This window comes from Scatophagus argus, chromosome 23 (genome assembly GCF_020382885.2).
Source record: "Scatophagus argus isolate fScaArg1 chromosome 23, fScaArg1.pri, whole genome shotgun sequence".
In the NCBI taxonomy this organism is placed as follows: Eukaryota; Metazoa; Chordata; class Actinopteri; family Scatophagidae; genus Scatophagus; species Scatophagus argus.
The window spans coordinates 11,336,388-11,352,580 of NC_058515.1; the positions used below are offsets into that span (position 1 = coordinate 11,336,388).

The 16,193-nt window shown below is 42.2% G+C and overlaps 1 protein-coding gene across 6 annotated transcripts in view; it reads left to right on the forward strand.

The window, feature by feature from the left end:
• svep1 (sushi, von Willebrand factor type A, EGF and pentraxin domain containing 1) overlaps positions 1–16,193 on the forward strand; it is a 96,492-nt gene that overhangs the window by 15,878 nt on the left and 64,421 nt on the right. For 3 of the 6 annotated variants that reach the window (XM_046381528.1, XM_046381534.1, XM_046381529.1), the window contains exon 2: positions 3,398–3,932. In XM_046381528.1, coding sequence (XP_046237484.1) covers positions 3,398–3,932 — 535 coding nt within the window. Of the gene's footprint in view, positions 1–1,936; positions 3,933–16,193 lie in introns of all 6 variants that reach the window. The other 3 variants (XM_046381532.1, XM_046381530.1, XM_046381533.1) reach the window with 1 other exon arrangement.

The following is a 16,193-nucleotide window of genomic DNA, read 5'->3' on the forward strand; positions in this document are numbered from 1 at the left end:
AACCACAGGGGAACCTATTCTCAGGTTCAGTGGCTTGTGCTGTTATCTGCTATTTTTTGTGTGTTCTGTCCCATTTGTCTTCATTTGATGTGTGTTGTGAAACTTTGCACACATCCTTCATCCTGTGTTCACACGCTTCCCACAAATCCTTAAAACGGCTTAATTTTTGTTTTTGTAAGTCCAGATCTAAAATAAAAGAGCCTTAAATTGTCTGGAATTTGAGAAAGGCAGACATTAAATTTTATCTGCGGCAGACTGAATGAGCATATGTCTGCTCATTTGTTCCATGTTTTTTTTTTTTTTTTTTTTGTATTTTGTTTAATTTTACATCTCTCAACAATGAAAATTTGCACTGCTTTATTTGGATTTTAAATGGTTAGACTCTGCTAAATAAGCAGTTGCATATTTCAGCCCTAAATGAGAAGGAAGAAGAACCCTCAGTATCTTTATTTTAACCTCTTTCGTTATGGAAATATTTTTATTTCTGTGGAAAAACATCATAAAGTAATCTGGACCCAAAATGTGCAGATGTCTTTGCAGAAGTCTTGTACAGTACATATGGGCCCTACGCCTTCGTGTTTTAATATTCATTGTGAACTGCACAAAACCCCCCATGAACATGCATGCACACATTCACAAGCCTCCTCTCCATCCACCAACCCCCTGTCTCCCGAGGGACCCCCATGAAAGTCTGGTGAGGGGTCTCCACTGCCAAAAAGCAGGAAGTCACAGCTGTGCTCATCCCCCTTTCAGCATGTGTGAGAGGGAGTGTATCTATATTGCATCTGTGTGTACATCTGTGTCATTGTGTGTGTGTGTGTTTTAGTCTCTATATGTCTGTGTTTATCTGGCCAGTATGACGCTACATTCTATTCCCACCTCTTTGGTACAGAAGTTTCCAGTGCTGTTAAATGAAAGCCTGGCTTTATCCAGCCTAATAAACACTGTGTGTCTGAGCTGTGTGTCATTGTGGCTAATAGCATAAGAGCGACTGTACTGGACTGCTCTGCTGTAAAACACAAACACACACACACTCTGTATTTCTTCACTTTGTCTGTCTTTACGCTCTCCTCACCTGTTTGTTCCTGTTTCTGCACAACATATGGCCGAAGGTCTGTGGACTCCCCTGCCCAGATGTTTGGCCTAGATCTCTTGGTTGTGATTAGAAAACTGTATGAAACAATTAGTTTCTTGTCACACAATTAATCAACAACTATTTTGCTTGTCGATTAGTCATTTAAGTCTGTTTTCAAGGAAAAATGAGTCACTTCTCTCTCTCATGTGCATCTGGATTTGGGGATGTTGGCTGGACAAAACAAGGCACCTGAAGACATTAAGTCTTGGATGAGCTCTGGGATAGTTTGATGGACTTTCTTCTTATCTTATGAAATTTTATCGACCAAGCAATTAATTCATAATGCAAATAGTTGATAGTAAAAAGAAATGGTTTTCTGAATTTAGTGTGCAAGAAGACAACTAGTCGGCACAGATTCCTGACTTCAGCCCCGTCCAGCACCTGGTAGATGAATTTGAAAGGTGACTGCGAGCCCTACCTCAGTGCCTGACCCCATGGATGCCCTTGTGGCTGAATTGCAGCAAATGCATTCAGCTATGTTCCCAAATCTTCCCTGAACAATGGAGGCTGTTATTGCAGCAGATTAATGCTGATGGTTTTGGAGTAGGATGTTCTACAATCATGGATGTCCTCATACTTTTTGACATGGAGTGCATCTTTCTCTTTCTTTCCCCTGTCTTGGTCCTGTCACTTATATATATATTTTCTCTTCTTTGTCCCGTGTGTGTCTCCCTCTGTACTCTGACTCTTTCTTCTCCGCGAGCTACTTGTGAAGCCAGCTCTTTGCTGTAAATCTCAGGCCTTTGGTTTAATAGGCGCAGTGTGCCTCTGTAACACCGGCTGCCTTTGTTTTGGTTACAGATAAAATCACTGAAGGAAAACACGACAGCAGAGAGAGAGAGAGAGAGAGGGAGAGGCCATAAGAGACTGAAGAGATGTAGAACAACAGCGCAGTGAAAGAGTGTGTGAATCCCTGTGGTGCAGGAAGAATCCAGAGAGCAAGAAGGGCAGCTCTTCTTTTTTCTTTTTTTTTTAATTTCTTGAACAAGATACACAAAGCGAAAGAGAGAAGAGGAGGGCGAAGTAATGATCGATACTAAAAGAGTGATGATTTGACAAAGTATGTAACCAGAGCAGACTTAACTGCTTCCTAACCTTAAAGAACAGATTGCGGTTTCAGTCTTCCCTCCTGCCAGACTCTGCATCTGTCTGATATTACTTCTTAGATCATTTTAAATCTGACTTAAATCTTTTTGTCTCCTCCTCCCTTCATCCAACCTTTCATTCTCACTATGTTTGATCTCATTCTGATGTTACCTTATGCGCCTGGTGTATGTGCACATGTGGACATATGGAGTTAGCCACACTGCCTGTTGCTGAAGGAATTTTTGAGGGCTTGTTGACAAGTTGACAAGTCGCTGCACTGACATCGAACCTCGCTTTACTCAAGAAGAGAGAGATAGACAGATCCAGGGACAGTGAGAGAAAGAAGGGAGGAGTAAGAGGGGGGGTGAGACACAGAAAGAGATAGGGAGAGAGGGGGAGGTGAGAGAAAAGGAGGAGGAGAGATGAAGGGGAAAAAAATGACTTCACAGCCACGACTGGACTGCCCCCTTTTTCCCCCTCTCAGCCTCTCTCTCTGTCTCTCAACTTTTTTCCTCCCTCCTCCCTCCTCCTCCTCCTTCTCTGTGTGTTTTTTTAAATGATTTGGGGAGAAGAGGGGAACGAGCATTCGGAGCTTGGCTGACGGTGCAGGCAGGAGCGTCACATAGGCAAACAGGAGCGTGAGGGGCAGCACACTGGGACTGAAGAGGACTGAAGAGGTGTTTTTGGATCTGATGCACAGGCTTGACAAGACTGACAGAAGAGGCAAAAAGAAGGAGAATTAAACGACATGTAGATTTATACAGCTTTAAGCATTACATTAACACATACAGACTGTACATAAAGCAGGGAAAAAGCCAGATATGCTGAATTTATTTTTGTAGAAAAGACAAGCAGGCAAACCAATCATTTTTCCAGACACGATCGGAGTTTTCTTGCACAGAAGAGAGAAAGAGGTAGATGGACAGGGGCACATTTTGAATGAAAAGAATCCTCATCCTCATCCAGCAATGCTTTTGAGGAACTCTGCACTGAGCTGTTGCTGTCTGCTATCCTGCATGCTGACGCAGGCATAGGACACATTTATCTTCACTGAATTCCTCTTGAGAAGAGGATCCATATTTTTTAATTTTAATATATATATTTTTTATCTTTATTATTATCTACAAAGTCCATCTTCAGAGCAGGTGTACAGACTGTCACTATGTTTTCTCAAAGGTACTCTTTAACACCATCATGGACTACTTGCCTCTTGGTCTTGTGCATCCTGGATGTATGGATCACAGCCTGGCCCGCTGCCCAACAATCCCAACCCCAGCTGCAGTCCCGCCGGTCCAGGCAGATGTCACCCCTAACCACCTCCTCGTCAGCGGGCAACCTGTCAGAGAGTGCCGAGAGCAAAGTGGAGCGCCTCGGCCAGGCGTTCAAGCAAAACGTCCGTCAGCTGCGTGAGAAAAGCTCATGCTTGGACCTGGTCTTCCTGGTGGACGAGTCGTCCAGCGTGGGGGCCAATAACTTCCTGAGCGAGCTGAGGTTCGTACGCAAGATGCTGTCCGACTTCCCCGTCTCGCCGGAGAACACGCGGGTGGCGTTGGTCACCTTCTCATCCAAGACCCATGTAGTGACGAGGGTGGACCACATCTCAGCGCCTAAGTCCCACCAGCACAAGTGTTCTCTGTTCAACCAGGAGATCCCGGCCATCAACTACAGAGGAGGGGGCACCTACACGAAAGGAGCCTTCCAGAGGGCAGCGGTGAGTCACTCATTAAAGTCTGAGTCATGTGGGTCTAAATGTGCCTCTTAATATTAAGTCTGCGCTTGCTTTGGTGTATGTATGACTGCACAGTGTGTGTGTGTATGTGTGTCAGCTAGTCTGCCGCCTGCTGTGTGTGCAGGGAGTGTTTGCGGCTTGCTAAGGCTGATGTTGCTGCTCCCGCTTCCTCTAAATTACACACTAGAAGATAGCGAGGGGAAGCCAGCTTGCCAGCTAATTGTTCAGGAGTTTCCAGTGATAAAAATACCATTAAGGGTGAACACACACACACACACACACACAGAAGCATGCACTGAGCAACCCTCAATATCTACTCTACTCAATATATGAACTCTGTGTAACATCTAAGAACAACACAGGAACAAATAGCAAGACGTCTTTCCAGTGTGGTTTATGTGTCTTAGATGAAGCTCTCTGATTGAATTAGTTCCATCATTGCAAGTGATAAGGTGGTGTCTAATACTTCTTTTACCTCGTTTCATTATTCCTCGCAGTTTTGCCTCTTAAACAGAAGTTAGAAGTTGTAAGGCTGAATTTGATGAAGAGGATTTTGGGGTTATGTGGGATTACAAGGGGTCAAAATGTTGGCTTGTTTATGGTTTGTTGATTTGAGCTGCCTGACACCCAGTCGTGCTCACACACACACACCCACACACACACAACAGGGACATATGGCACAGTTCATCCGTCAAGTCCAAGCGGCCCAGCTGTGAAAGCTGTGTTGGTGGTATAGAGGCTGATCCTGTATAAACACACACACCTCAGCTCATGCGTCAGATCTGCCTTCAGTTTGGAGTTTGGAGATTTTGAGGTGTTTTTTTTTTACACACACGAGAAGATGCAGGTGCTTTTGGGCTCTGCAAATACTGCAGCCTGTTACTGAGCTCCTTTCTGTTATTTCACAGTCTGCTGGTTGTCACTGTATCCACACAAATGGAAAGTCATCATAGCTTAGTGACAAAAGTACAAAACAGACCCAGTATGACTGGGTGCACTGTAGTCAGAGAGTCTGAAACAGCTGATGGTTGTTTAAAGGGCTGAGCTTGTTGCTGACTGGCTACATCATCTGAAGTCAGCAATGAAGTCTGTGATTGTTCAAATGCGATAAAATTACATCCAGTCAGTGATCGTCACAGTATTGATCCTTCAGCACTAACTTTCCATGAATGCACTTCAGACCATTAAAAAAAATCCTGTCAGCTTAGTTTTATAGACAAAAGGGATCTGTAAGCTGAGTTTTGGCAGGTTTACCCTTCAATCCATCCCTTTTTAAAGCTAATAGCCTTGGATCGTGTCCTCCAGCTTAGCGCTGAAAGCTTGGCCCTCAGGACAGGTTTTCAGCTCGCCCTCCTTCGTTAAGTGCTGATAAGGAGGCTGCTGGCTTCATCCCAGCTTCCAAAGACCACAGAAATACCGAGAAAAGGCTTTCTGGGGGAACTTCATCATTATTCACAAACACTCAGATTGTTTTGGATGATTTATTAAGTGATGTAGTAGTCTAAATGAGCCAAAGATGGCTTTAGAAAAATAAAGATATTCCTGCTCAGGCTTCCAAACGTTGTGGATTAGGACGAAAAATTGAACTGAATTCTGTTATTCGCTTATCATGGCCAACGAGCACTCCTGTATTTCTTTTCAGTATGGTATTTGCATGGTCAGAGTCTGACTTGAGCCATGTATGAGTAATGGGAGAGCTACGTGCAGCATTCACAGAGCTGAGATTTTTTGGAAAGATAGATGAGCCTAGCAGATACAGACCGAGAAGCAGCAGATCAAGCAGTGCTCCACTGAACACCCCACACCTGACAGATTCACTCTGACGTTTACTGTGTCTTCACATGGTTAAGGAAGCGATGATTTTAAAAAAAAAAGGGCCAGCTGTGATTTATCGCCTGATCTCTGGCTTATTTTATCGTTCATCTGAATCTGACTGGAAAAAAGAAAAAAGGAGCATTTGTCATCTCTTTCCATTAGCTGCATAAAAGGTGGGTCTGCTAACACTAATCTACAAGGCGCATATCCGCCCGTCATCGTGTCCCAACTGAACTGATGGGCAACTGTCTTAGTGTGTGCTGAATTGGGATTTTTGCAGTGTGTGTGTGTGTCTGCACGTAATTTAGTGATTTTTGTGCTCTTGCCCATACACGTGCCTCCATTTGTTCGCTCTTCTCCGTATCCATTTAAGGCTTCAAACGAAAATTAATGGTGTACGTGCATGTTTGTGTGCGTGTGTGAGCGTTTGTGTTAGAAAGTAAGAGAAAGAGGTTAATTGATAATTGCAGTCTAATAATTGTAATAATAATGCCATATTTAATTCCTTCGGCTGGTTTTGGCTGTTGTCAGTGCTACAGAAAGCTGGGATCCATTAAGAGAGACATTTTTCCACCAGCCGTGCATGTAGAGACAGGGTTCTCCTCCACTGCTCTTCATCTCTGTCTCTTCTGCTGTCTGTCTGTCTGCTGTGTCTCTTTTCACCTAATACATCATACAGTAAAGCATCAGTGTGTCTAGGTTCCAACATGATTTCTGATTCAGCAGTGTCTTTAGGCAGATATTATATTTAGTGTTAAACCAGAATATGCAGTAAGTGTGCAAACATCTGTATAAAAATATACAGAAGCAGCAAGAAGTGTTTACATTTGTATAGAGAATGAGATGAGGTAATATAGCCTGGTAAAAGTCAAATAAGTCACACAGTCATTCTCAAGCTCTCTTTTCCTATGACGGTATGTTCTTCATTCGACCACATCACAAATCAAAGGCCTAATGTGGGTGCTCATTTTTGAACCATCTTTCCTTGAAGAACGACAAAAGAGAGCTTGAGAGAAAAGTTGAAATCCTGCATACTTCTAATTTACTGCATAACTGGTTTTGGAAAGTACCAGAAACTGACGGAGGCAGCCCCCTAGAGTCCACTAGCAGGATGTAATTGAAGTGTTTTGCTAAAAGGTATTCAGGCCCCTTGTTTTTACTTCACTGACATAAACCAGCATTTCTTTATGCATCTCTGTGTTTGATATAATGTAGATGAGTTTATTAAGGGTGCAGCGTTTTGTCATGGTGACTCACGGCGTCTCATTTCAGGATCTGTCTCTCCTCAGCCTCAGTCAGACATGATAACCTGGTAGCTGATGACTTCACTCACCGCGCTGTAGTTTTCCAGCACTTTCATGACCGCTGTACAAAGGAGCTGATTGATGACTTTCAGTAAACGTTTCAGGCCCCTGAGGAATAACCACTGCGCTATACCTGAGACAGAAGTAGTTCACATCACCTTCTCCAGACTGAATCATATTCCTTCCCTCTCTACTTACTGTAATTGCCCCAAAAAAGTCAATCCATTTTCCTGCTCCTTTTAGCTCTCGTTTAATTCATTTTCCATGCATTTGCCTTTTACATGACCAAATATCTTCAAGGCAGTATGGCTCAAGCCTTTCATTTTATTCTGTTGGTTGGTAATCTTGTTGATCCAGGAATTATGGCTTTTTCCATTGTTGCTTTTATTAGAGCTTGCTTTGGATACGGGTGTCTGCTGTTAAAATACAGGGAGAGAAATGACTGTTAATAGCCAGTTCAAAATCCGCACCATCACTTTTTTTTTTGTCTCATCATTTGTCTTTGTGCTGCTGGGTTGCCATGAGTTGCCAGATAAAACCCCTTCACGCTCTCTCTGCAGGCAGGCCCCGATTTGGCAAACAAACACCATCTCTGAAGCGGACTTGGCTTCTTCACTGTGTCAGTCTGCCTTCACAGTTGCATAAGACGCAGACAGATGGGCAGCGTGTGAAGTGAGATGATGAGAGTAAAGGAGTGGGAGAACGATGGAAGAATGAGAGGAAAAAAGTGGGAGAAAGAGCAGGGAAAAAGACCTGGGTTGAGGAATTGATAGAAAGAATGTGGCTCTTTGTGGTGGTTATTCACAGTAATGTTTTTACCTGACTACTGGTGAGGCTCCCTGAAATCTGGGTCGAAACGGTCTGTAGAGTAGTTTACTGGCATTAGCCACTTAATAAAGGGAGCTTTCTGCTCGGCCAGTCTGTGTGTTTCTGGGACTGAAATCTGTATAAGTTGGACTAGCAGGTGGGTTATTTTCCTCCGCTTCTTCAGTTAAAAGTTCCAGTGACTCCAAATGTGCCCAACATACCAGAAAAACACACACGTTCACACTCCTTATTTATGGACCAGCTGCATGTCCTTACATGGTTGTCATCATATAAGTCAGAGAGGATGTATTATAGACTGTAAACTGCCGTGCGTGCTTGAGAATATATGTGCTCTCGACTTGTAAATCCAACCCAAATCTCACAGACTCTTTTCACATTTTTTTTCTACATCATTTCAATCCTGCAGACATCCACCAAGAATGAATTAAGCTCGTAGTTTTCATTTTGAATTCACAAAGAATGCCTAGCCGACTTCCAAACCTTGTAAACAGGTACTTTAATTTAAATAGTGACTGTAGATGTAAAATGAAGCAACAATGCATCTACAAGTTCCAGTTCTCACACTGTGTGGTTCAAAAACAAAGTTTAGGAAGTATTTGACAGCCTTTTCAAGTAAAGCTGCCACATTTTTCCAGTTAGAACATTTGAATCAATGCCCACATTTCTCCAGTAAAGCTTGAAAACAATCTAAGTTGTTCGTTCAGAAAAAGACTTGTCAATCATGCTTCACACAGCTCTACTTGTGATGATGCCTTTCTTTACTGAGCTTTGCCAGACCACAAGAAGCGAAACAAATATTGAGGGCTCTGTTTGTGACACCCCCCCCCCCCCTCTTCATTCTTCTTCCATTTTCCCCATCTTTTATGTGTTTCCATCACAGTCTCCCCCAGAGCTGCAGACCTCCCCAGCAGAATGTCAGAGGGGAGAACATCACATTTGTCCACCTTGACACACTACAGCCAAAACATGCTGTATTATCTTTCAAAACACTGTCTATTAGATTAAATGAGGCATGTGTTAGTTGCTTGTATTTTGCCTGTGGAGATGTACTGTACATCCTGTACTTTCTGGACCTGTCTGGAGGCACACAGAGTTGCAGGCACACACGTTTACACTTCATGTTAATGTTTGAAAGTCCGAGCCTTTGCATGAATTTCTGTACAGCCGGTAATGAGATGTAGATAGGAGCAAATAAAGGAGGGAAATGAACATCATCCATCACCTGAATGCTGGAAAAATTCTGTCTACAGTAACTGATTTTCATTTCTAGAAAACATATTTGCTCACTGAAGCATTTTTTTATTCACTTGGCTGAGTCACAAGGCAGATTTTAAACAAACTAGTGGATTCTCACCAGCAATGAATTCAAGTTAAACTCTCAGAAAGGTGGGCAGTGACACCTTAGAGAAATAACATGGAGAGGAAAGTGGAGCTACTTTTTCACCAACTTATTCAAACCTCCCTAAAATAGGAGCAAGTCTACCAGTGTTGCGCAAAAAAAGCGAAGAGGACTACATTTTCAATGAAAAAGCAGGCTGCAGCAAATGAAAGCAAGGTGCACCTCTTTGATCCGGTCCCCAAGGCTGGACCCAGCCATGATAAGATAAGAAAAGTCTCTGTTTCCTGTCCGTGCAGCTGCCACTTCCCGCCATCTCACCCTTAATCATTTCCTCCCCCTCAGTCCGTCTGCTTCTCCCCTCTATTTAGCCTCTCTGCCTCCTTCTCCTCCTCCTCAGTATCAGAGGGTCTCTGGCAGGATTGGATGAGACAGAAGGATGGGGCAGACTCACCTACCAGTGATAAGACAGAGACCAGACAGGAACGTCCACAGACACCAGACAACCGAATTAAAATTTCTGAGCCTGCAGTGGACTCGACCATCATTGTATGTAGCACCTCATAAATCTGTTACATGGCTTATCAAAGTGAGGCTTTAAAGTAACACACTTTTATTCACGAAACAAGAAAAGTAGTGGGAAGAGCGTCCCTTTTTCTGTCACTGCTTTTTGTAATAATCACCTGAGCAGAAAGAAAATGGTTTGTCTTCACAGTAGTAGTTTGTTTGCAGTTAGTTAGTCTGAAAAGTTAACATTTCCCATCCTAACGACCACCATGTGAACCTCCTGATTTATCTTGTGACTAATTTGACTCTTCTTTATTTTCACAAAACTGCATTTTGGTTGGTGTGTTTCTATTTCTTCAACAATTTACATGTTCAGTGTTATAAAGTATAAAGGCTTTGACTTTAGTTAGTTTATAGTATGTTGATTTCAGAAAGTGGTGACTCTCTTGACTTCCAGATACTTTTGTTATTTTTTTAAGCATTAATGATGATAGATTTAACACAGTTTTGTTGTAATCGGGTGTCTCAATATGACTAATGGTTTTAGATGTGGCTGATAACTTTGCTTTACTTGAAATAGAGGATAGGTGTTTTTCTTATCTAATATTATGTAATATTAAATGGTGTGTATGTAGAGCTCAGAGACACACACAAACACACACACAGTGTACCAGATGGTTACCTGGCGCCTGTGTTCAGGGTGCAGTTGGAAAGTTATTCAGACTCTGTCATGGTACAGGAGACAATAGACTCAACATGGCTTTGTGTGCTTTTGTGTGTGTGTGTGTGTGTGTGTATCTGTGTGTCAGTGTGTTTGGGGTTTCGGCTTTAGTCTCGAGTTCTGCTTCTCTGGGTCTCTTCTTACTGAATCATCCTGAAACAAATATTCTTCATTCTCTCCTTTCATAACTTTGTCCATCAACCTCAAGTATGCCTTACCAGGGCATTTTTCTCACAAAATGCTTTGACAGAGCTGTATTTTTTCAGCTGTGTTGACATCATTAATCCTTCGGTGTTGAGAAGAAGAAACCGTGTGCTCCGAAATTAGTCTGACTACTCAAGCCAAATATTTTGATTAATTTTTCAAGCTGTTCAAATATGAAAAGTTGCTGATTTTCTTAGTCTTTTAAAATATTAAATGAAATATCTATAGTTTCAAGATGGTAAGTCGAACAAAACAATTAGGATTTTTTCATTTCTTTTCAACAAGTCTGTCATATCAACTTGTTTTTGCTGCCCCCAAGTGGCCAACAAACAATTTATTGCAAGGTTAAAGATAAATGCTTGCATAACTAACCACCCTTGACTTCACACTGCCTGCAGTCTGGCATATCCAGTGGTTAAACTCTACTCCACTGTGTCCAAATGTATAGACGGTCCTTGTTACTCAACAGTGACTTATGCACTCCTGTTCCTTCTCTGGTCACACTCTGCTCACCCCTGCCCTCCTCTCTGAAATGGATACCGAATATTTTCCAGAAACAGGGGCCTACTTTCCGACCTCTGAATGTCTAGGAGAACCCCGAGGCCTCCTTAGTCACCATTATTTCACATAAACACTGACCCAACGTAGCACGCAAGCTGGCCTGATTGAATTGACCTCAGATGAAAAGGGTGGAAGAAGCAAAAATTAGATCTAATTTCAATCAAAGAAAAGCATCTGTACTTCCTGATTATACTTTGACCTGTTTTTCATTAGATTATTAATTTTTCTTTGTGCAGAGCGACCAGGATAATTGAACTATGAAGACATGGTCAGCAGCTGTGTTTCTACTCACCCCTCTGTTCTTCAGCAGCTGTCACCATGTATTGATAACTGAGGACCCTTTGAATTCCCTGACTGTCACATATCTGTAGAGAACCGTTGACAGACAGCCAGGTCGGGCTGAGATATGCAGACTGAAAGGTCAGCTGAGTTCAGCAGTAGTGGAAAGGGATCCATCTGCAGCTCAGTATAGTTTATAAAGGTCCATAAGAGGCTGAATGTGGCCCATATGTGGCGCAACCTGTCAGAAAACTGGATGCTCACAAAGATTTATATTAAACAGTTCCAGCCATTGGGAGTGCTCCAATCAGGCATAGAATATCTATAAGTGAACTGATTAAAAAGTGCTTTAAAATGCAGATTATTTTGTCTGTAAATGTGCCATTTTTGTCAACCAAGACAAGCAAGCGCCTTGATAGTGCCAAAGTTAATTCAGTCGTTTTGTTCTGAACCATTTTGTAATAGATTTTCCAAACATTGGATGTCTTATTTGGAATAAAAATGTTCAATTTGACAGCAGAGACTTTCTTTTGTAGCCTAATCCAAGGTCACTGGTTTCCTCCGACAACTCTCCAAGCATCCTGATCCCATCTGTAGTTGCTACAGCAGCCATAGATTTGGTGATGTGATTCAACCGCCTTCTTTATCCTTCCACATCTTCTTTAGATCTTATTTTAGGAGATTGGCAGCTAAGGAATCTGTTAGTCCAAAGCAAATTTAGGAAAACCCAAGTTCAGGTTTCACGTCCATGTCATTTCCAAGACAAGCCCCAGTGTTGATTTGTCAGGGGGGAATAGTTCCAAAAACAAACTGTTCCGATTAGGTTTCACACAGTACCCTCTCATTTTTACCAATTCAGTGTGCTTAACACACACACACACACATACACACACATGTGAAGTGCGTCCATTAGCCTGCACAACTAAGTGTACAGCCCCGAATCAGGTTTTGTTCGGTCATACAGCCCATAGACTCTGCTGGAAGGTTGTAAATCACTGCAGTTATTTTTGATCAAATATTTGTCTCCAGAGTTTGTAGTTGCTGTCTTTTTGCCCAGCGTCTGCTTTTCACTCTCAGTTTTCCTCAGCGCTAGATGATCTGTCCATCTGTCTCTCGTTTCTGCCTGTTTGCTCCCTTCTCCTTCTGCATCACGTCTAATGTCTCTGTCTCGAGGCGTATGCCGTGTTGGAGTACACAGTATGTGCTGGTTTGGATGCTGTGGAGTGTGTCCCACTTGGCCTTGATCTGGAACTGCTGCGGTCAAATAACTGGGCTTTGGTCTGGCCAAAACCAGCAACTCCAGTTAGAGAAAGAATTAGAGGATGAATATGAGGTGAGGGAGTCCAGTGGAAACAAAAGGGAGTGTGTGTGTGTGTGTGATTTTATGAACGTGCTCATCCGAATTTGTATCTCCTGATGTGTAAAGTCAGGTTCTTTGTCCAGTGCTTATCCAGTGCCAGTTTCTTTTTTATTCTGTTCTTTTTGCCCAACTGTATATAATGTGGATTTGTCACAACTCGTTGATGATTTTTATTCCCCTGAGTCTGCATGTTCCTCTTGTCCCTTTTTTTTGCTTGTATATGTAAACCAGAGACACAAGAGTTTATTTATGCGCTTGAAGATGGAAAACACACCCAGATCCTTTAATTTCTCCACACCACAACCGGTCGCAGGGACCATCACTCAGCCAAATTCTCAGCGGAAATGACTGCAGCTCTGCGGTTGTGGATGCTTATCTCTGAAATCTTTCCGTGTCTTCACTGTATGTGAGAAAGTGGGATTTATTCTATGAATGAATGTGCGAAAATGTGAGAGAGGAAGAGGAAATAGCGAACATTTCACACAAATGTGTAATTTTGTCTTGTTCTCAAACTTTCTCCTGGTACAAGCATCAGAAGGCAGATGCTTTGCCAAAGGGGAAATTACCACACACCACTGTCTTTCAACCCAGGCCCAAAAGAAATTATTTTCTCCCTTCTTGCAATGCTTAAGTCAAAATTATCCGCTGCACCTCTTCTCACTACTTTTAGAAATATGGGGAATTTGAGCTCATCTCTTCCTTGATGGACGCAAATGTAATTTCATACCTTTCTGCGTCGACCCTAAGCATCCGTCATTTTTTGCATGTTAGCCCTACAGCTAATCGTTTCCCTGGAGTGAGGTTTTTAATTTAACGGCTGCAGAGAGGAGGAGTGTAAGTCCTGTCATGAAAATCAGATCTACAAAGTGGGGAGTCTTCAGGAGCTGCTGTTAGCTTCTCAGGGCAGATTTTCACCACTTCAGCCACCGCTGCTAGGCAAACATGAATCACACGCAAGCGCTCACTCTGTCAGACCATCCATCCTTCTCTGCACAGACAATGCGATCTTATGGAAAAAGCGGAATTTTGCCGCACTATTGGAGGAACGATTCATGCTTGTCACCATTTTTGTCTGGATCAAAAATGTGGCTTTGGTAGGATCCCACCTACAACGCTCTCGTTGGCTTGGTTGTTTTTCTAACTGCGAAATAATCTGCCACTGACCATAACTTCAGATCCATTTCAACCCCTGAAAAGAAATTGTGGATGAAGATTCAGACGCCTGGAGCCAGCCTAGATTTATGACTTTTTTTGCCAATTTAAACAGTTTGCGGAATTTACCAACTTGAGTTTCTCCCTGTTACCCCTTTTTCACATTTTGAGCAGGAAAGTCACAGGTGTAAATGATAAAATGCTGTGCTCTTCCTACTGAGACGTCATACTGCGTGCTGTGAAAAGGGACACACTGATGGAATTATTACTTCTTTGTTTTAAGATTATGTGATCAGCAGTTAGTTCAGCGGTGCGTTTAATGTCACTTTGATCAATAGAAATATATTAATTAGTATATTAGTGACATCATGTGACATTACCAAAAATTGCTTAGCAAAAATATAGCACTGGCAGCTTTACATGCTTCGCTCTGTCACATCCACACACCTACACACACATATGGTTGTGAACTCACACTTTCCTACACACGTAGCGCTCACTCTCTTCACCTCACACTTTGTTCTTTCCACTGAGTGCGTATTCACACAAATGGGCACACACCTATACACAGATTCCCTCTTACTTAAAATACTGCTCAGCGATTGATAGGTGCTGCTGACGGCTATGTGTGTGTGTGTGTGTGAGAGAGAGAGAAAGTGATAAATGAAAAGCGAAGGGGTGAGGTGTTGAGTTGGAGAGGTACAGAGGGAAATTCAGAAAGGAGTGGCGAGGAGGCTTTGAAGAAGAATACTCTGTCGACAGGGTCAAAGGTCAGGGAGGCGTCAGGAAGGACAGGAACTGTCAGCAGCTTCAGTGACCTGGGTTTGAATGCTATGATCAACCATGAGTATCATTAGAAAACAGTGGTTTCTCGATCTCTCTGGAAAAAGTCTTTACCGCGAGGCCACTGTGCTGTGGAAACCATGGTTCTTTTCAAAAGTAGGTTGTCTGGTGCATATTTTTTAGATGAACTTTTTTCTGTGTATTGAAAAGAGCCCGGCTGCTAACCTCAGCAGATTTCTGAGTACTTTAACGAGTTCTTGTCTATGTTAACAGAGATAGAGATAGACAGCAGAGATAGACAGTTTCACCACAATGTTCATTTTGTCACACCATCATCCTCAGTTGCTTAGTTCTGACAGAGGTGTCGATGTTCAAATCTTTTTATGTCAGAACTTTGCGTAGGTGACATGCAGCAATACAAAACACAATCGTGTTATGATTGAAAGCTGCAGAACAGATACTAAATGGGCCTTGCGGCAAAGCTGTTATGTCAGCTACTATTTCCAAGGTCAAGAATGAGCAACACAAAGTTTTTTGACAAAGGTTCTTTGAAGAATTGAAACTGTACATGTACTGAGTGGAACATTTTACAGTTGAAAAGTAAACTTCCCAATACTCTAGAGGACAAATTGGGTGCAAACAACAAAATCTTTGGCCTTTCCATGAGAGATAAATTGAACCAAATTGCATTATCTATAAAGGAATGAACTGCATTTGGTGAGTGTACTTGAGCATTTCACCTTACATACCCCTGAAATGCTCACACAACAGCATTAAGACCACATTTTGTAATTAAAGGCACAAATCACACAAATTCTTTAAGCATATGGATTTACTTTGGCATCTTGAGATTAGGATTTACCAAAAGCGTCATACATTGGCACCTGAAGAAACCAAAACTATTTCAAAGAGCCAGTAGTGGCAAACTAAATAACATGTTTTTATGGGTTAAGGCATGTAGGTCTATTAGTAAACCACTTGCTATGTTGAGGTTACAGTTTGAGAGTGCCAGATTCCACTGACTTGTTTTCTTTTGTGAGTGAGTGCGTATGTGTTTGTCTGTTTGTGTGATTTACTACAAATATGCCTACAACCTGTTGTCTTCGTGTGCTTTTTATGTGTTACCACATTTCACATTCTCCGGGTCTGATTGTGCAAGATTTCTGGAGCTATTAGTTGTTTTTTCATCCTCGGCAAGAAAACCCTTTTCCAAGTTACCCAAATATCCAGACAAAATCTGCACACGTCTCAACTTTAATCAGACAGTTGAATCAAAGTCAGTTGAAACTTTGCACGTTGGCAAGAAATCATTCCAATCAAACTCAGGTGTTTCCCAGCAACAGCATGTATTGTATTGTATTGGTGTTTCAGTTTTCATGGAGTACAATTATCT